The following is a 19,129-nucleotide window of genomic DNA, read 5'->3' as shown; positions in this document are numbered from 1 at the left end:
ATAAGTGTGCTATTACACACAAGTATCAGAGGGGTAGTCGTGTTAGTCTGGATCTGTAAAAAGCAACATGCGTCTGACGAAGTGGGTATTCACCCATGAAAGTTTATTCTCCAATACGTCTGTTTGTCTATAAGGTGCCACAGGACTCTTTGTTGCCTATTACACACACACTTACAAAGGCAGGGATCTGACTGCTCGGCTTGTACGAGTTCTAATCCAGGGGATTTCCACTACTATGATCACTGAAGTGGTGGGGTGAGAGTAAGGGATGAAGTAAACAAGTAAATCCCACTCGTTTCCATTCACATGACTTGGGGGAAGCCCTGATTCCTGGCATGAGAGAATAAACTAGTGTCAACATGAACTACAGAGAGCCTGCGGCCCCATTATAATACTGAACGGGAGCAGCAGGCGCGAAAAGACGTGGTTGTCATAGACCAAGGCCTTCCATCGTGATATATCGTGACACAGGCACGGAGGGCGGGACAATAAACCACCCCAGCGCCAGCAGCCCCAACCCAAACAACAAGGCGGAGACCTCCCTTCCCCTCTTATCCCGGAAGGTCACCGGCAAAGCCCGTCCCCGCAGCTGGGAAACAGCGGCCCCCCTGAGCCGTTCCGCCCTGCCCCGCTGACCCCCGCTCCCCGAGCCGCGGACGCCTCAAGTCGGGGGAAGGAGGGTCTGGGTGTGGGAGGGAGACAGACCCGGCGGGGGTCGGCGCCGCTCCGGGGCCCTGCGGCCTGCCCTTCCGGCGGGGGAGGAGAAACGCGCTGCACCGCTCCCCTCCCCCGGCTGAGGCGGCAGCGGCGCCACGTCTCGGGCTGGCAGCTGGAGGACGGAGCCCGTCGCTAGCTGTCAGGTCTGTGGGGAGGGGTCGGGGCCTGCTGGAGTTCCCGTGGGAGGGGGCTGAGCGCTGGGCCCCGAGTCCCCACGGGGAAGGGACCCGGAGGGATTGGGCGGGCCGGCGCCGGGGAGTCTGACTAGGCTCTGGCTCGGGCTGGGCTGGGGCTCGGGGCTGGACGGGCCGGGTCTGGGCTCTGGCCTGGAAGGGGGTGGGGGTCTGAGCTCGGGCTGGGCAGGGCAGGCCGGGGTGCAGCTCAGCGTCCTTGGGGTTTCAGGCCGGCACTTTGTGTGTCCCAGGTAAGCGAAATAAACCCAGTGCTGTTGGTGCGGTGTGTATCAGTCATCGGGGACCCCTTCCTGCCTGTCTTGTGTGGAGGTTAAACCACTGTGTCTCTCTGGTTTCTTTGGGGGGGTGGAGGATGAAAGGTGCTATGTCACTGCGAAATATTATTGTGCCATGTCTCTTTTCCTAACATCCAGCCTTCTGGCTTGGAGTCAGATAGAAGACTCCTGTCCTCCTAGGTGTCTCTAGCTGATGCTTCTTGTCACTTGTTTTTCTCTGTCTCTGGTAACCTTAGGTATAAGTTTTAAGTTTCACAGGGTGTCAGTCTGTGTTGTGCTTTTAAATGCTTTTAATCAAATGGGTTCTTTTGGGGGGGTTTGGTTTAGTGAATGCCTGTGCTCTTAGTGCTGGCTATACACTTCCCTCCAACACTGCTCCTTTCTGTGTAAGGTGTCTGATGGGAGCCTGTGATGGATATGTTATAAAGAGATAATTTATAATGGATTTTAATAGCAATTAGAAGTCAAAATGTGATGACTTTATATGATTAGGAGCAAGGAAGAGCCTTAGGAAGAGAGAGTACTGTATAGACACAGCCCTTTGTACAAACTTTGTTATTATATTTCACTACATTTTAAAAGTCTCTGCAACATGAATGTTCGTGTACAGGGCAGACACAGGTATTTGTTGTTGCTAGGAATGCATGACAAATCATCTAAATTAGTCAGACTGGATTGTGTAAGGTGTAACTATGGTGATTGTAAACTCTCTTTATCCTATTGCTACAATCAGGATCCCCTTATGACTTGTTCTATGTACGGTATCTGTCGTGATGTCAGCATTGGTAGCAGCTATTACTAAAGTTTAAGTTAGAGTTATATGTAACTTTAAAAAGTCTGAGGTTATTTGTAATGTATGCATATTTCTCTTTTTGGAGGGAAATTCCATCCTAAAATGCCAACCCCAGTCCAGACACCTGCTGTGAAAATAGGCATGGATTAGCTGCTGGCTTTCTAGGGTCATTGCCTTTTTGGTGTCCATGTGATATGGACAAAGCTCTTTTTGGTATTGGGATAACACTGGATCCAGTCCTGTGCATGTTAAACTTCTATTGATTTCAGTGAGAGTTTTGCCCTCATGACTGCAGGATCTGGTCTTAAATCTGGTTGTATTATTCCCTTGACACTGTTGCTCTAATCACCAAGAGATCAAGTGGTGTGGCACCTCAGAAATTATAGATGTATTCTGTGGAGATGGAGAGGGAATAGAAGGTTAAATTACACTTCCAAACACAATCTAATAATTTGAGCAATTTACACATTTAACAGTTTTTTTTATACTGTTAGCTAAAATTCTGCTTTTTAGTCAAGTGCTTTTTAGTGTCTTGTTTTTGTACAGCAATCCATTACTTCTTGTAATCTTCTACATTTTATATTTAATTAGCGTATTGGTAATTAAACTGATAATTTGTTAAACAAATTATAAAGATAATATTGCATTCATTTCATGTCTTGACTCATATTTAAACATCTGGCTGTTTGACATATCATTGGCAGAATGCAGTGAATTTTGTTAGGATATCCTCAGTAGCCTTGCCCTAGGGCCTAAGAGCTGCCAGTCTAGGCTGGCCTTCTAACTTTCATTTTGACTGTCAACACAAGCTGTAATTAGCAGGTCACGCACCTGCAAAGTTATATGTGTTGGTTGCTGTGCAGGAACCTGAGCTACAACTGAATAAACAATAGTGCCATGATTTAAATAAAAGGTTAGATTCAAGCCACTATTTGCATTCATAGAGGTAAAATAACAGACTTCAACTGGAATAACTCCCCAAAATGAAAAATACAGTACAGGAGTCCAGATTATTAATGAGTAGGGTGACCATATGTCCCATTTTGGCTGGGATGGTTCCCTTTTTAAGCTCTGTCCCGGACATCCTGAGTTTTTTGGTAAAACTGGGCAGGTTTGCTCTTGCCAGCTGATCGTCAGTTGGCAAGAGCAAACGGGATACATGCCCAATTTTGCCAAAAAATGGTGCACGACCCCCAATGGGGTGTATGTGGAGGAACGTTCTTGGGGCTTGGGCAAGCGGCCAGTCCTGTGTGGAGGGGCTTCGGCCAGCGCTGCAGGGGTGGGGGTGCAGGTTTGAGCAAGCCCCGCGCAGTGACCCGTTTTCATTTGGGGAAATATGGTCAGGAACGAGTGACCACAGTAATTTGTTGGAGTGGGACAATTACATACTGTAGTTTATTGGAGTTGATACCAGGTTTAGAATACATATTTACATTAAAAAGGGCTTTAGGATAATGATCTTAAATCAATTGTCTGGGTGCAGAACCAATTTCTGTAGGCTTGCACAGGTCTTTGTACTGTAAAAGTTGAGAAATATGTTATTAAATAATGTATTCATTCTGCAGGACAGTGGATTATTGTCTCCACTATCATTTCATACCCTGATTCTGTACATTGGAGTAAATGAATTGAGTGGGTGAAGAGCAATTTGTAAGTGCTACTTACTGTCTATCTGGTATCTTCAACGTTGTGAATATGTTTTTAAAATAAATGTATTTGTTTCCAGTGAATGTAGCATCTTGGTAATTGCTTTTTTTGCTCCAGGATATTTTCATGACCTCCTGGAATTTGAGCTGCCTACTGTAAACCAACGAATGAAAAGCCCACTGTTGTGCTACTATACGACATCTCGAATAGTACTGCTGCTGATGGAGAGAATCTGGACTTGGTAGTTCACTTGGAGGCAAATTATTCAGAAGAATTAATTTCCTTGGATCTGGGTCGTTCTTACCATGGACTCATCATCTGTTGAGCAAGGTGCCCTGTTGGAGAACAGAGCTAGCAATGGGGTGTCTCACAGTTCAGAAGGACGTCTGGATTATAAAGCCAAATCAGATATGCCAACTGAAGGAGCTGAAATTAATAGTGAGTCGTTTCATAAGAATTGAATCGCTTTCTGATTATAAGGCTTCTCTCTCACTCATGATTTTGTCAGACAAGACGTTGACCATTATTTTGTTGGACTAAGTAGTGTATTTTGCTGTATAATAATATAGATTGTCTTGTGAAAACTATAACTCATCTGTCTTAGAAATTCAGAAGAAGTCCATCCTTTTAATTAAAAACTGCTTTTAAATTTTGTTTTTAAAGCCATTAATTAAATACAGCAATTGAGCAATCCCTATCACAATTAATCTGTGTTATCAAGTATCAGAGGGGTAGTCGTGTTAGTCTGAATCTTTAAAAAGCAACAGAGGGTCCTGTGGCACCTTTAAGACTAACAGAAGTATTGGGAGCATAAGCTTTCGTGGGTAAGAACCTCACTTCTTCAGATGCAAGTCTTGCATCTGAAGAAGTGAGGTTCTTACCCACGAAAGCTTATGCTCCCAGGGTATAATCATAAGATGAATCATTCATCTCACATAAGACTTGCATCTGAAGAAGTGAGGTTCTTACCCACAAAAGGTTATGCTCCCAGAGGTTCTTACCCACAAAAGCTTATGCTCCCAATACTTCTGTTAGTCTTAAAGGTGCCACAGGACCCTCTGAATCTGTGTTATTTTTTCTTCCCCTGAAATTAAGAGGTAAGATCCTTAAGGGCTTGTCTACACCTGGAGTTATGGAATAGCTATTCCTGAATAACTCCATGTGTGAACACACTCTTATTCTAGAAAAAGAGTGCTTTTTTTCTGGTTTAGCATAATCCACTAAACTGTTCCACTTTACAAAATAATAAAGTAGAAAACTTTGCACTTGTTCACAAGAAGTTTAGTAATGTGCTGACTTAAATAGGCCTCCTTAGCATAAAGATTTATTGTTGAACATAAGAACGGCCATACTGGGTCAGACCAATGGTCCATCTAACCTAGTATCCTATCTTCTGACAATGGCCAATGCCAGGGTCTTCAGAGGGAATGAACTGAACAGGCAATCATTGAGTGATCCATCCCCTGTTGTCCACTCCCAGAGCATGGGGTTGCATTCCTGACCATCTTAGCTAATAGTCATTGGTGAACCTAATATGCATATGTGGAATTGATTTAATGTTGGTTGGAAATGGTTGAGTAATGAATGTATGTTACAGTTCCCATCTGTATAGTTCTGGTTGGGGTTTTTTTTGGTCATACAGCTACAATAAGGGGAGCCCAGAGCCTTTATTTTTGTTTGTCAGACAACCTTGTATCTGATTGCCAGGGTATAATCATAAGATGAATCATTCATCTCACACGAAGTTAAAATTTAACTGTTTCCTGTCCTTATTTCTGTCAGACATCTTCCTAACAATCATAGCTTTTAAATAGATTAAAAACAAGAGAAAGACATGCTATTTAATTATACCTTCCGGTGCTTTCAGGAGATTGCAGACATGTATCAAAATTATTGCAGCTAAATAACGTTAACAATAGCATGTAGTGTCCTGTATATTTTGTGGCTATAGAATTTGCCATGAAATCCATTCCTATGCTGAGAATTGTGCTCCAGAATCTTTTTAACACTTTTTTATAGTTGTGAGGATAACCTTTAAATCATGAAACAGATGTAAACTGATGCAGTGTTGTCTGCAGATTGAGAAAGACAGGCTGAAACAGTAGCTCAGATATGAACTGCCCAATCATTTCTGAGTTGTTGTGGCTGACGCCTATATATGACATAGCTATTTCACTACTCACCATCACAGTAGAAACATCCAGCTAACATGCCAAATTGCCTCCCATGCCCCAACATAGCTTTCAAAATGGCTCTTTCCTCTTGACAACTTCTGATGCAGTTATGCATTTCCAGTACAGAAATCTGAGACATATCAAAAACTGAAACAGTAGCACCAGTATAATTTTTTAATATAAAAACCAATAACGCGGGCTGCTGAAGGGATTATGGCAGTGGTTGGCAACGTTTGGCACGCGGCTCGCCAGGGTAAGCACCCTGGCGGGCCAGGCCAGTTTATTTACCTGCTGACGCGGCAGGTTCGGCCGATCGCGGCCCCCACTGGCCGCGGTTCGCCGTCTGGGCCAATGGGGGCGGCGGGAAGCTGCGGCCAGCACATCCCTCGGCCCACGCTGCTTCCCGCAGCCCCCATTGGCCCGGGACGGCGAACCGCGGCCAGTGGGGGCCACGATCGGCCGAACCTGCCGCGTCAGCAGGTAAATAAACTGGCCTGGCCCGCCAGGGTGCTTGGCCTGGCCCGCCAGGGTGCTTGGCCTGGCGAGCCGCGTGCCAAATGTTGCCGACCCCGGATTATGGTGTTCATTTTAATATTTAATTCAATGCAAACCTCCATTGTTTATATTTAAATGAAAATGTCTGAAGAATTTCCAGTATGATGTTATGAAAGCCAAGACTATAACAGGGTTCAAAAAAGAACTAGATAAATTCCTGGAGGATAGGTCCATTAATGGCTATTAGCCATTGATAGGCAGGGATGGTATCCCTCGCCTCTGTTTGCCAGAAGCTGGGAATGGGCGGCAGGGGATGGATCACTGGATGATTACCTGTTCTGTTCATTCCCTCTGGGGCACTTGGCATTGGTCACTATCGGAAGACAGGATACTGGACATTTGGTCTGACTCAGTTTGGCTGTTCTTGTGTTCTAATGCAAGTACGTTGCACCAGAATACTGGCAGGTCAACACTAGATGTTTTTGTTCAGGTGTGGGGTGTTTTTTTTAAACAATGTTTCTATACTGGAAAAAAAATGTAGATAATTATATCAGCAAAAAGTGCTTTTGCAAGTATAGTTTGTTTTGTTTGAGGAACTGCTATCAGCTATTTTGGCAAAAGCACTCTTTTGTAGGTATGTATCTACACTGGCGGAGTTGTTGGTATAGCTATACTGGCAAACCTTTTCTAGGACAGATTAGGCCCTAGAGCAGGGGTGGGCAATCTTTTTGGCCCGAGGGCCATATCTGAGTATGGAAATTGTATGGTGGGCCATGAATGCTCACAAAAATTGGGGGTTGGGGTGCGGGAGGGGGTGAGGGTTCTGGGGTGGGGCCAGAAATTAGGAGTTCAGGGTGTGGGAGGGCGCTCAGGACTGGGGCAAGGGGTTGTAGTCTGAGGGGCAGAGGTGAGGGCTCCAGCTGGGGGTGAGGTGTTGGGGGTGTAGGAGGGTGCTCTGGGCTGGGACCGAGGGGCTCAGAGGGCAGGAGGGAGATCAGGGTTAGGGGAGGAGGTCAGGGGTGCAGGCTCCAGGCAGCAATTACCTCAAACAGCTCCCAAAAGCAACAGCATGTACCCCCTCCAGCTCCTGCACGGCCAGGCATCTCAGCACCCTGCCCTGTCTGCAGGCGCTGCCCCTGCAGCTCCCATTGGCCATGGTTCCTGGCCAATGGGGGCGGCGCTTGGGGCGGGGGCAGCATGCGGAGCCCCTTGGCTGCCCCTACGCGTAGGAGCCGGAGGGGGGACATGCTGCTGCTTCCAGGAGCTGCGCAAAGCCATGGCACATGTGGAGCTGGGCAAGCCCTGAACCCTGCTCCTCGGCGGGAGCTCAAAGGCCGGATTAAAATATCTGAAGGGCCAGATGTGGCCCACCCCTGCTCTAGAGATTCCAGGGATGTTGTCACGGAATTTGGTTCCAGCTTACCACAAACTGCATAGGCCCATGACATTAGTTAACACAAAATGCAGTGAAGCCCATTACAAGAAGACATTTTCTTGGTAAGCAATGGTTCCTTCTAATTGGAAATACACCTATCACACTGCAGTAAATCAAACAAATGGGCAATTCTCTATAAATGGAGTTTCACTATATCCTATTTTACCCCAAGTGGATTATAGGGTGTGCTTCATTTTTGTTTTTTTTAGTTAATATAAAGATTCAGTTAATCTTTGTATCTTTAATCAGTACATTCATTTGTTTACTGTCTTTCTATTTTTAAACTCTTCTAAAGGGTAATTTGACCACACTAAATGAAAAGATCAGTTTTTATGTAACAAAACAAAAGCACTGCCCTACCTGAATCCCTCCTACCCCCCAATGTATCTTATTTAACTTCAGGGAGGTGCTTTAAAGGTTACCACATCTGAGAATTATTATGTTCCTGATTTTTGTGTAACTTCCCTTCTTCCTTATCTGGTGCTTGAAATGATCCTATTTTATGCCAAAAGTATTTCATAGCTAAGCAGTAACTTTCATGTCCAAATGGAAAAAGAACCACTTTCTTTAATCATTGTGATCTGTTTGCCTATATCTAGTTTCTGTACCTTATCTATAACAGCCCTACTTTCTGAAAGGATGAGTGTGTGTCAGAAGTAAGCAGCAGAAACAATTCTATTTTAGCACAAGTTTTTTTCAGCTCTGTTTGTTCACATAAACTTTTTTGAATAAACTGTTCCAGCAAGGTGGCTATTTCAGCTTCCTTTTGGATAGATTTTTTTTCTCTTGAGTGATCTAGAAACATGTATCTTAAAATGAATTATGAAGTTCTGCCACAACCATGTCTTAAATGTACATCTTTGCTCCATCAAGCAGAGAAGCAAGGTGGAGGTCTTTAAAATATACATTTGTATATTTTATTTTTGTGTTATGCGTGCGTTGAGGATGTATTTTTTTTCCTCATGAAAAATGCATATAGTCACCACCAAACAGGGATGAGATCCAGATTTAGGTTAGCTGTTTTTGTGTTTTTATATGAAATCTAATAAAAATAAATTGCAGGACTTCTGTTTTGTATTTTCTTGCTTCATTATTTTGGTTCATGTTATCTATTGTGCTGTATACATATGATGCATCTGAGAACTGGGATGATACTTGCCTAACAAGATTATTGGGAAGGGACTTAGTTAATGCTTTTGATGTCCTTTGAGATCCTCTGATGTAGGGTATAATAGGAGTGCAAAGTATATCTGCTTGTTCTGAATGGAGAAATAAACTTCCTCCATCTAATTTCTCTTTTAAGTAGAAATCATAGCAATTTGTAGACATTCTTACAGTCCAAAAAACAATCCTATTAATTTGTTAGATTTGGTTTTGGAAGTATGTGTAGGGTTGAATGGGATGACTTATAGTTGCCAGTGTGAATTAATGCAATGTCACTTTCTTTTCAGCAACTAGTATTAATGCCAACAAAGTGCCAAATGAAGGAGAAAGTCTGGAAATAAACCGCAAACGGGGCACTTACCAGAATGGACCAGAGGCACTCTATCCTGACCTCCCTTTGTCTTTTGAACCAACCAGCAGTCCACATGGTCAAGAGTCTCCAGGTGTGGCTGGTTTCCATGACAACCTAAGGAAGTCTCAGGGAACTAGTGCTGAGGGAATAGTTCTTAGAAAAGAAGCTTTGCAGTCACTCAAACTAAGTCTTCCCATGCAAGAAACTGAATTGTGTAAGCATCTGTTTACTGTAGAGCCCCTTCTTCTCTTGCTGCCTAAAGCTTTTTTCTCTGATCGTGTCTGCAGAATCACTTAAGCTTGGACTAAAATTCATTTTTGCAATAAACCACTCTTTGCTCCCAGGAAAGCATGTGCCTTAACATTTAACAAGTTTGGTTGTTCTACTGACCTGAACATTATAGTGGATAGGAAGCTAAATTGCCCTAGTTTGTCCCACTTTGGGAGTAATGGGATGACACTGAGAAAATTACAATTTTAGGTTAAATAATAGCAAAAGCTTCTTACAGTGGGATGTCTTAGGACTTGTCTACACTACAGGGGAAATTCGATCTAAGCTACGCAATTTGAGTTATGTGAATAGTGTAACTCAAATAGACGTAGCTTAGATCTAATTACCGCAGGGTCCACACTATGTGATGTTGATGGGAGACGTTCTCTCATCGACTCCCCCTACTCTTCTGGATCCAGTGGAGTTCAGGAATCAATGGGAGAGTGATCTGCAGTCGATGTAGCGGGTCTTCATTAGAGCCGCTAAATCAACCGCCGATGCATCGACCGCCGCTGGTTGATCCACCTGTAAGTGTAGACAAGCCCATAGACTAGACTAGACTAGTCTCTCAAGGGAAGTAAGGGAAGCTGCATCACGTATTTAATACTAAACTGGACAAAATGCAAGTAAATTTACTGTAGGGAACAATCTTACACTAGCCTCTGAGGGATGGAACTAGAAACTGAATAGATTTTGCCTAGTCCTGTCATTCTGTCAGAATTCGGTTCTAAAGCAGGTGGGATTTAGGTGGTAAAAGTATTCTTGCTCTTACTGTGGAAGGTTTTGTCTCAGATCATTCGAAAGAGTTGTGATATTTGTAAATATAAAATGATTGAATTAAGCACTGTAATCTCAATGCTTACATAAGGATACTTCAGAAGATGGGGGAGTATTCCTGAGCTGCATGCTAAAGGGCTGTCCTTGAGAATGATGCATGCTCTGCTTAAGCATGAATGTTGTGTGTACATTGCCGATGGGAGAAGGGGTTGATGTAGGGATATTTTCCACTCTTTCTGTGTTGTGTTTGTCTTTTGAAGTTTTCTTGTGTGACCTTAGAGGTAACTTTTGTGCATAGGTTCATCAGAGTCTTCACTCCCATTGGAGAAAGAAGAACAAATCAGACTTCAGGCAAGAAGGCGTCTGGAAGAGCAGCTCAAACAGTACAGAGTAAAAAGGCACCAAGAAAGAGTAAGCACCTTGCAGCAGATCCTCTGTTTCTAGGTGATCTCTGTAGGTGGGAAGCTTGGAAAATGAACCCATACCTGCCCTAAACTGTCTGTTTCCTGGCTGTAAAAATTCAATAACTTCTAGCCAGGAAAATTTATTTTTCTACTTCTCTTCTGTATGTGCCAAATTTTGCCTTCAGTTGCATCATGGTAATCCATGAAGGCTGCATGGTACCACTAGTGTAATTGAAGGAAGAATTTGGTCCTATATTTTTTTTTCCTGAGGTTTGAATGATTATTTGTTGCATATATAATGATATCCTATTTACCATAGTCCACAACTTTGAGTGACTTCCCTCACTCGCTAGGAATTTCACAAAGAAATTGTTGCTTCTAGGTTTTTTTGTTGATAATTTGGAAAGTCTAGTGTGAAGAACAATAATATATGTTTGGAGCAGTAGAAATGTTTAAAAACAAAACAAAACAAATTTTACAGTGCCTTGTTAGGAAACTCATAGACCTGAGTAAACTGCCACTGCTGTCTTCAAAAGTGTACTATGTGAGGTTTCCATTTAGGCACCATCTGCAATAACTGTACACTTTTCATCGTGTCACTATGTATACTTACTTTATTATTTGTTTATAGTGCAGTAGAGCCCATAGCCACCACTGAGGACTAGGGCTCCATTCTGCTAGATACTGTTAGTAAATTTTACTCCGTAGTAACAGATATGAAGACATGGCTCCTACCCAAAGAGCTTACAATCTCAAATACAAAAATAGATGAAGTCTGGGGGAAAGGTGCACAATATCCAAGCAAAGGCCATGATTCTGTGATGACAGGTGCAGTCTAAACCCAAACAGAATTTACCATGTAAGTAGTCCCATTGAACTCAAATGAGACTCCTAACATGCATAAAGTTACTAATAGTTGTGTTTGTAGGACTGGGGGCAGCAAGATCAAGAGAATGATTGGCATGTTTTATTTCCTTGATTTACAAAAAAAGAGTGTAGGGGTTAGTGTGGGGGGAATGGTAGGAACAGGTGGGAGAGGGGGGTAATCCAGAAGATAGAGAAGTGGAGAAGAAAGAAGATGGATGGAGAGGAATATGCAGGGAAGATTAAACCCTTTGGAGATAAGTCTTGAGTAAAGGATTCTTACAGTTCATATTTGGGTAATACTAAGTTGACCTTGTGCTCATAATACTTTTGGTTATTTCTAAACTGAGTCTCTTTGCTCTTATGCATTTATCTCATAATGTGACATTTTAATCTAGTATTTATGAGCATTTAATTGTATATTTATGTAATCAATATAATTGCATTTGATTTTAGTGTCAACATAGAATTGCATGCTGTAATTAGAATGTACAAATCTGATACATTATTGTGTATATATGATATTGTAAAGGGATAGTTTTTTAAAGTTTAAATCTTCACAGTTTTACTTTCTTAGTAAATATAAATACAATTAGCCCCCATTCATTGACTTTCCATAATTTTGTTTTTAAATGCACACGTCTAAATCATAGATGTTCTGAAAAATCCATATTCTTTTCTTTGTCTTCTCATAATACAAAAAAAAAAATTGAAAAACTTTTGGAAAGTTTAAAAATTATTATTCAAAGGCTGAAGCCTTTATTAAGTTGTTAAAGTACTCTTTTGCAATATCTTCTGATTAGTTTTCACAGTTTACCTAAATTACTTTCATCGTGTCTGGATTAAGACTCAATCAGTTAGCTCTCCTCCATATCCAAATCTCAGCCAGGACTGGGTTAACTAGCTATTAAGAGTAGCTTGTTTGTGAAGTTCTACGTCAGTCCAAGTGCTGTTGTAAAAGGTTCATTTTTCTTTCATACCTTTCTAAATACAATAAGAAAAAATTGATGTGAGTATAAGTGTTCTAGAATTTATTGTTTGCTTCTGATTTCTTTTAGTCCAGCTACTCTACATCCAAAACCCGGCCCTCTAGTACACTAGATCCTGAGCTGATGTTAAATCCAGAAATCTTGCCAAGGGCCAGCACTGTAGCTATGACAAAAGAGTACTCCTTCTTGCGGACCAGTGTCCCAAGGGGGCCAAAACTGGGCAGCCTGGGACTTCCAGCCCCTTCAAAAGAGAAAAGAAGCTCCAAATCTTCCAAGTCAAGTAATATCCGTTCCTTGGCTGATTACAGAACTGAAAATTCAGATCCTGGAAATGCTACTAGGAATTTTGAGACTGCTGATGCATCTGGTGGGTCTCTAAAGGAGAATAGAAGTGGTCTGACTTCTGTTGTATCTGAAATCAGTCTCCGTTCTGAAACAGATGACCGACTGGAGAATTCCTCCATAGCAGGAGACAGTGTTTCAGAGATTGACGGAAGCGATTTAGGAATAAGGCTGGATGGAAATGAGAGTGACAGCTCTACCTACAGCAGTGTGTCAGGAAGGGGGTCGTATAGCATTTTACTGAATGCAGAAGGCAAACAGGGGATTTCATATACAGTAAATGGCCAGGAGATCCCTTCAGATGGAATGGGGCAATTTCCTTCCATCAGGGAAGTATTGCAGGCTGCAGCAGCAGAGCATCATGCCCAGGACCAGGAAGTTAATGGGGAAGTGCGGAGTCGGAGAGACAGTCTTTCTAGCAGGTAAGACAATACATTGCGCACAATACACACACTGCACTTCTTTGGCATAGGCAACCTGATGCTTTTATTACCAACTACAGCATTTTACGTATAACTAAACTTCTGTTCAGCATGATCAAATATGTGATAACTAGTGAGTCCTAATAGAAATCACTGCACTGAATACATGTTTATTATAGGTATTTTTAGTTTATAGGAAGTGTCCCTGGTCAAGTGATTAAAACAAGGGCACTGTAGACATGTGTGTGCTTTGTCATCACGATTCTTAAATATAGTAGAATTTGATTGTGGTGTCCACTGCTTATAGTATCCACTGAGCCCTATACATCAAAAATGGCTTTCCAAAACTCATTTCCGGTTTGTGCTGGTGTGTTTGCCTATCCTGTGCACTAATCACTGGCCGTTTGGTTTTCAGTATCTGATTGAAGGGATTTCTTTGTTTTCATAGAGAGGAAAGAATTTTGCACCTTTCTGAGGACCACTTGGCTGAGACTAATAGTGTTACAATTTGTGGGAGTGCCAGTTAGAGCCAAATATAACCAGATTGGGAAATTTTGTTTTTTTACAATAGTGATCATTCAGATGCAGTTTCCAGAACGGGTGTAGGTGCATGGCGAGGAGAGGGATTACTCAGGCATTACAAATTGAACAGTGAATGAGCAGAATTTTTAAGATAAGCATTTTTAATGGCCTAGGGAACACATTTACCTAAACTGTAATATTTCATATATTTGGAATTTCCTGTCATGATTCCATAGTCAGGTTTTTAAAAGTTCCTTACTTTCTTTTAAACTTATAGAAAGGCACCCTTTTGGTATCTCCATACGTAACTTAAAAATGCAGTAATACTATGTAAGTTTATCTACCACCAGTGACTAAGGCTATATCAACACTAGCACTTTTTGGGTAAAACTTTTGTCAGTCAGGGGTGTGAAAAAAATACACCCCTGACTGAAATAAGTTACACCGACAGAAATGCTGGTGTGGACAGCTCCGTCATCAGCATAGAGCGGCTACACGGGAGACCTGGCAGCAGTATAGCTGGGCTACTGTAAGTTTTCTAGTGTAGACATAGCCTTTAGGCAACTTACACTCAAATTGCCCTCCCCTCTAACAATTCCTTCCTCTACTTTTTTCAGGTGCCTAGAGCTTTGCTCTAGGCCCTGAAGGTAGCTAGATTTGGGCTTATTTTGGCCTGGAGGTAGGGGTTGGTGGGAGCAAATTCTAAAACAATAGGGCCTTCATAGAGAATGCCCTGTTAGCAGCCCCCTCTTTCCATCTAAAGCTCTCTTTGGTCTCAGACTAGTTATGTATTACGTACCACAGAATTTCATTGGACTGCACTGATTTTTTAAAAAAATAAAATGATATATGATACTGTCTTAAGAAACAGTAGTGTGTTCTCTTTGGTCTCTTTATAGACTAGTGATCTGTGCAGAGAAATGTGTGGGTTTGTTTGTTTGTTTGTTTGCTTTCAGTCCTCTGTACTTGCAAGATGCCAGGATACTTGCCCTAGATACTCCTATCCTCTTTAGACCTTTAGAAGGGGATTAACTGTTAGATCCTCAGAAGTTTGTGTCTATGACACCTTAATTATGGTTTAATATCTATACCTTACAGGAGATCAAGGTTAGACTAGCAAGCGGAAAACTAGTCAAACTCACAATACTATTGTTGTCTAAAGATACAGTTACCAAAACAACTTGTACAAATCTAGAAAATACAATTATTTGTCTTGTCTTTGGAAAAAATACAAACCTCTCAAAATTCTTAGCAAAATCAGTTGTCATTAGATAATCACAATCTATGCCTAATCCTGACAGGAGAGAAAGCAGAAGTTCTTGCCCATTTTCTCTGAACTTCATGGATATGCTGAGTAAACTATACTGGAGAAGGGGAATAGGGTATACTCCATGCTGAATAGCTTTTTTGGCTTTAGCTGTGACAACTATCCATTTATTTTCATGTTAAAATAGTTGTGTGTGGTTGGTGCATGTGAAAGGTGCTTGATCACAAAAATGTTTCCATTGAGATGTCTGTAAATCCCTTGGTAAAGGGATATTTAGTTTCTGAGGATAATAAAGTCAGCTCATTAGTTTCTTTCCTGGAAAACAAACATCAGTTCCATGATCTGCCCAGTTTTGGGGAATTCAGATAGCTCCCAATCCAGTGTTTTGTGCATAGCAGCTATTTCTCTGTCTGTCAGCTGGCAAGTGAAATTTGTTTAGTTCTTTGTGGTGAGTCTTTCACAAAGCTAAAAAGACTGCCCAAAACTCTAGCTCATTTAGAACTGAGTTATTTAGTGGAGTTGGAACATCTTGTAATTTCAGCTTCACTGCTCTATAAATGGGCGATTTATAAAAAATCCTAACTCTTTAAATGTGTGTTGTTTCTGTCTCCAGTGTGTCTATGGAAAGCTCTATCACAGGAACTCATGATGAAATGTTGCAGGTCCTAAAAGAAAAGATGAGACTTGAAGGACAGCTCGAAGCACTGTCATTAGAAGCTAATCAGGTAGAAAATTAATCTAAATTTCTGTATTTCATAAACTACAGTCATACACTAATTAAAATTTTAAAGTAGCTCCCACATTGTGTTTGCAGAGAGGTGGTTTTCATAAACATTGCATAAGATAGATAAAAAGGCTGTTTATTTTAAATAAAGCTTTTTAAATCTGAAGTAAAAAAAAAAAACATACTGAAGTGGTCCACAAAAGAGAGAAAAAGGATTGTAAAGAAGTAGTAGTAAATATTGAGCCAGTGCTGGGCTCAACATATATTAAATATTTGTCCTTAAAGTGGGTGGCAGTTTCAGACTGGGAAATGGAATGAGAGAGAAGTTAAGGACAAGTGAGTGTCAAACAGTAGGCGACATCAGAGCAGAGGAATGATCACTTGCAAGCATAAGATGGGTATTTAAAGCAAGATTGAGACTGTCATTGTCTAGCAAGCTATCTTAAGTACCAAATACTTGTGTCAGTCTTTTCTTTAAGGATGCTGTCTAGTTTGTATGCACTTTTGTCTACATTTTTCCTGCATATTTGAGACATTTATTAAATACAGTGCAATTTTTTCTTATTTTACATGGAAATGTTATCCAGCGGAGCAAAATGTATTTTTGGAGCAGCTGACTCTTTTAGGCAGCATATTGATATCTCTACCTCTCTTGCTAATGCACTATGCGTATTAGTTTCTCCTAAAATTATTTTTTATTGTTTGGACTTGTTCAGGCCCTTAAAGAGAAGACCGAGCTGCAAGCCCAAATTGCAGCTTTGAACATGAGGCTTCAGGCTCAGGTGGAGCACTCCCAGAGCAGCCAACAGAAGCAGGATTCTTTGAGCTCAGAAGTGGCTACCTTAAAGCAATCTTGCTGGGATCTGGAACGAGCTATGGCTGACCTGCAGAACACCTTGGAAGCCAAGAATGCTAGCTTGGCTTCCTCAAATAATGACCTGCAACTGGCAGAGGAACAGTACCAAAGACTCATGGGAAAAGTTGAAGAGATGCAAAAAAATGTTCTCAGCAAGGATAACACAGGTGAGCTAATGTAAACTTGAATCTTGAAAACTTATCTTTTTTTCTGTTCCACAAACCATTTCATTAAATCTTACTTCTTGTGTGCACTATCAATTACTGATGTAACTACCTTGCAAACAAGAAAGTGATTAACCTGTTGTGTATCATGATGCTGCCTACAGGGTCTTACTGTATAGTATTTCCATTTTAAGACAAGGAAGAAACTGGTTCCAGTTAGGTACGTTCAGCATTAAAAAGGGAGAAATTAGTAACTTGTATTTTATTGATATCAGATTTTTAGACCAGATGCAAAGGAAGGCACAGTCAGAGTGTGCAGACTAAAAATTGTTTGACAATTCATTAACAAAAAGATAAATACATTTTGGTTAGCATCAAGTATCCTTTCCATCTCCCAGACATGTGCATGCTCCCAAATCTTACTTCTTTCCACCCTTCTTTATGCTTCTAAGGAACCTCGATCATGCAAAGAACTGCCCTCAAAAGCCGTTTTCTTTAATGACCCTAATTCTGTGGGTCCTGGAATTGTGGGAATGGATGTTCTTTGTTATATAGGCACACTTCCATTAAAAAGATGACTGTGGACATATATGTTTAAGGTTCATTGCTACACTTAAAACCATCAAAAATTGGACATTGGAATAGCATAGTTTAATTTTTTCCCCCTTTTTAGTACACAGTCTGCGACAGCAAATGGCTTCCTTACAGAATCAGCTTCAGCAGGTGCAGTTAGAACGGACTACATTGACCAATAAGCTAAAAGCATCTCAAGCAGAGATCGCATCGCTGCAAAATGTGCGGCAGTGGTACCAGCAGCAATTGGCAGTGGCACAGGAGGCACGTGTTAGACTACAGAGTGAGATGGCCAATATACAGGTAAATGTGTGAACTTTCCACACCCTCACTGCTTTCTTTCTTACGTTAGCTTTAGCCAGCGGATAAATTCTTTTCAGACTTTTAAGGAGGGACCAATCTCGTTTCTGTATTTATGTAAGGTGCATGATTAGCTCTGTCCCTTTTACCTGTCATCGTTAGGTGTTACTTCCTGTCTAACACTGAGGCATAAACTTAACCAATGCACTTTCTGAAAAGCTTATTAAGCTTTCTCATGGATGTAGATCTGTAAAGCCATTAGGTGACAGCTAAGGCCCAATAGACTGAGTCCTCTTCTCTGGAACTTTTTCATTGTCAACCCATGTTTTGAGTATTTGTATGGACTTTTTCTTCCTGCAGGCTGGGCAAATGACCCAAGCAGGTATGTTGGAGCACCTCAAACTAGAGAACGTATCATTGTCTCATCAGCTAACAGAGACCCAGCACAGATCCATCAAAGAAAAGGAACGTATTGCAGCACAGCTGCAAAATATTGAGGTAAGGTAATTTGCAGGTGGCCTGTCTGAATTGTGTTCTGTTGTTCAAGTTTTATATTCCAGTTTAGTGATCACCATGTTTTCAGATACAGGAAGAGGGTATTTACACTGGTAGAAATGACTTCACTATGAGTACGTTCAAATTGCTGTATATCTTACATGATCAAAGAGCCTTTTCAGATTTACATCCCCAGAAGGCAAGTGTTACTCCTTCAAATTTTAAAACTACATGAAGAATCTTGCTAGTTAAAAAGGAAACTGTCAATCTCTCTAGGTCACAAACTTACCTACATAAAGAGACCCTGTTGACAGGCCTAAATGTAACTCCCTCTGATTAAAGTAAAATGGAGCATTACAGACTGGGACCTAGAGTCTCAGAGGCCCACTTTTACATCTGAGATTAGCCCAGCCATGAAACACATTGGAAAACTTAATGAACCACACTTCGGCCACCCTGTTGTAAACAATATACATGCGGGGGATGTGGATCTGAATTATTTGCAGCTGATAAATTCTACTGAGTCTTGAATCCTCATTTTTGCACTCTGATATTAGTAAATACACCTTTACCTTGATATAACGCTGTCCTCAGGAGCCAAAAAATCTTACCGCGTTATAGGTGAAACTGCGTTATATCGATCTTGCTTTGATCCACCGGAGTGCGCAGCCCCGCCCACCCGGAGCGCTGCTTTACCGCGTTATATCCAAATTCATGTTATATCGGGTCATGTTATATCGGGGTAGAGGTGTATTGGGAAACCCAGTTAATATTGTGGATGATCTAAAACATCTTACTCATTTTAGTGTTGGTTAATAGTTCAAGAATGTCATCCAAAAACAAAGGCTGGTGGCAAAGATTTGTATTTGCTATTGCAGAGTAATACTTGTTGTTTTTAAATAGAGGGATGGGGA

General features: G+C 41.4%; 1 protein-coding gene across 11 annotated transcripts in view; it reads left to right on the top strand.

Moving 5' to 3' along the window:
- The first annotated feature begins 663 nt into the window (after positions 1–663).
- Positions 664–19,129, top strand: part of GOLGA3 (golgin A3) — a 39,424-nt gene continuing 20,958 nt past the window's right edge. The window contains exons 1-10 of one of the 11 annotated variants that reach the window (XM_005295012.5): positions 702–860; positions 3,545–3,629; positions 3,744–4,064; positions 9,182–9,460; positions 10,592–10,704; positions 12,620–13,314; positions 15,717–15,828; positions 16,544–16,850; positions 17,521–17,723; positions 18,081–18,218. In XM_005295012.5, coding sequence (XP_005295069.2) covers positions 3,932–4,064; positions 9,182–9,460; positions 10,592–10,704; positions 12,620–13,314; positions 15,717–15,828; positions 16,544–16,850; positions 17,521–17,723; positions 18,081–18,218 — 1,980 coding nt within the window. In that variant the 5' untranslated portion in view covers positions 702–860; positions 3,545–3,629; positions 3,744–3,931. Of the gene's footprint in view, positions 1,142–3,544; positions 3,630–3,743; positions 4,065–9,181; positions 9,461–10,591; positions 11,557–12,619; positions 13,315–15,716; positions 15,829–16,543; positions 16,851–17,520; positions 17,724–18,080; positions 18,219–19,129 lie in introns of all 11 variants that reach the window. The other 10 variants (XM_065568474.1, XM_042852581.2, XM_024108333.3 and 7 more) reach the window with 10 other exon arrangements.

The sequence above is a fragment of the Chrysemys picta genome, chromosome 15 (assembly GCF_011386835.1).
Source record: "Chrysemys picta bellii isolate R12L10 chromosome 15, ASM1138683v2, whole genome shotgun sequence".
NCBI classification, from domain to species: Eukaryota; Metazoa; Chordata; order Testudines; family Emydidae; genus Chrysemys; species Chrysemys picta.
This window is presented reverse-complemented; position numbering and strand designations above follow the sequence as displayed.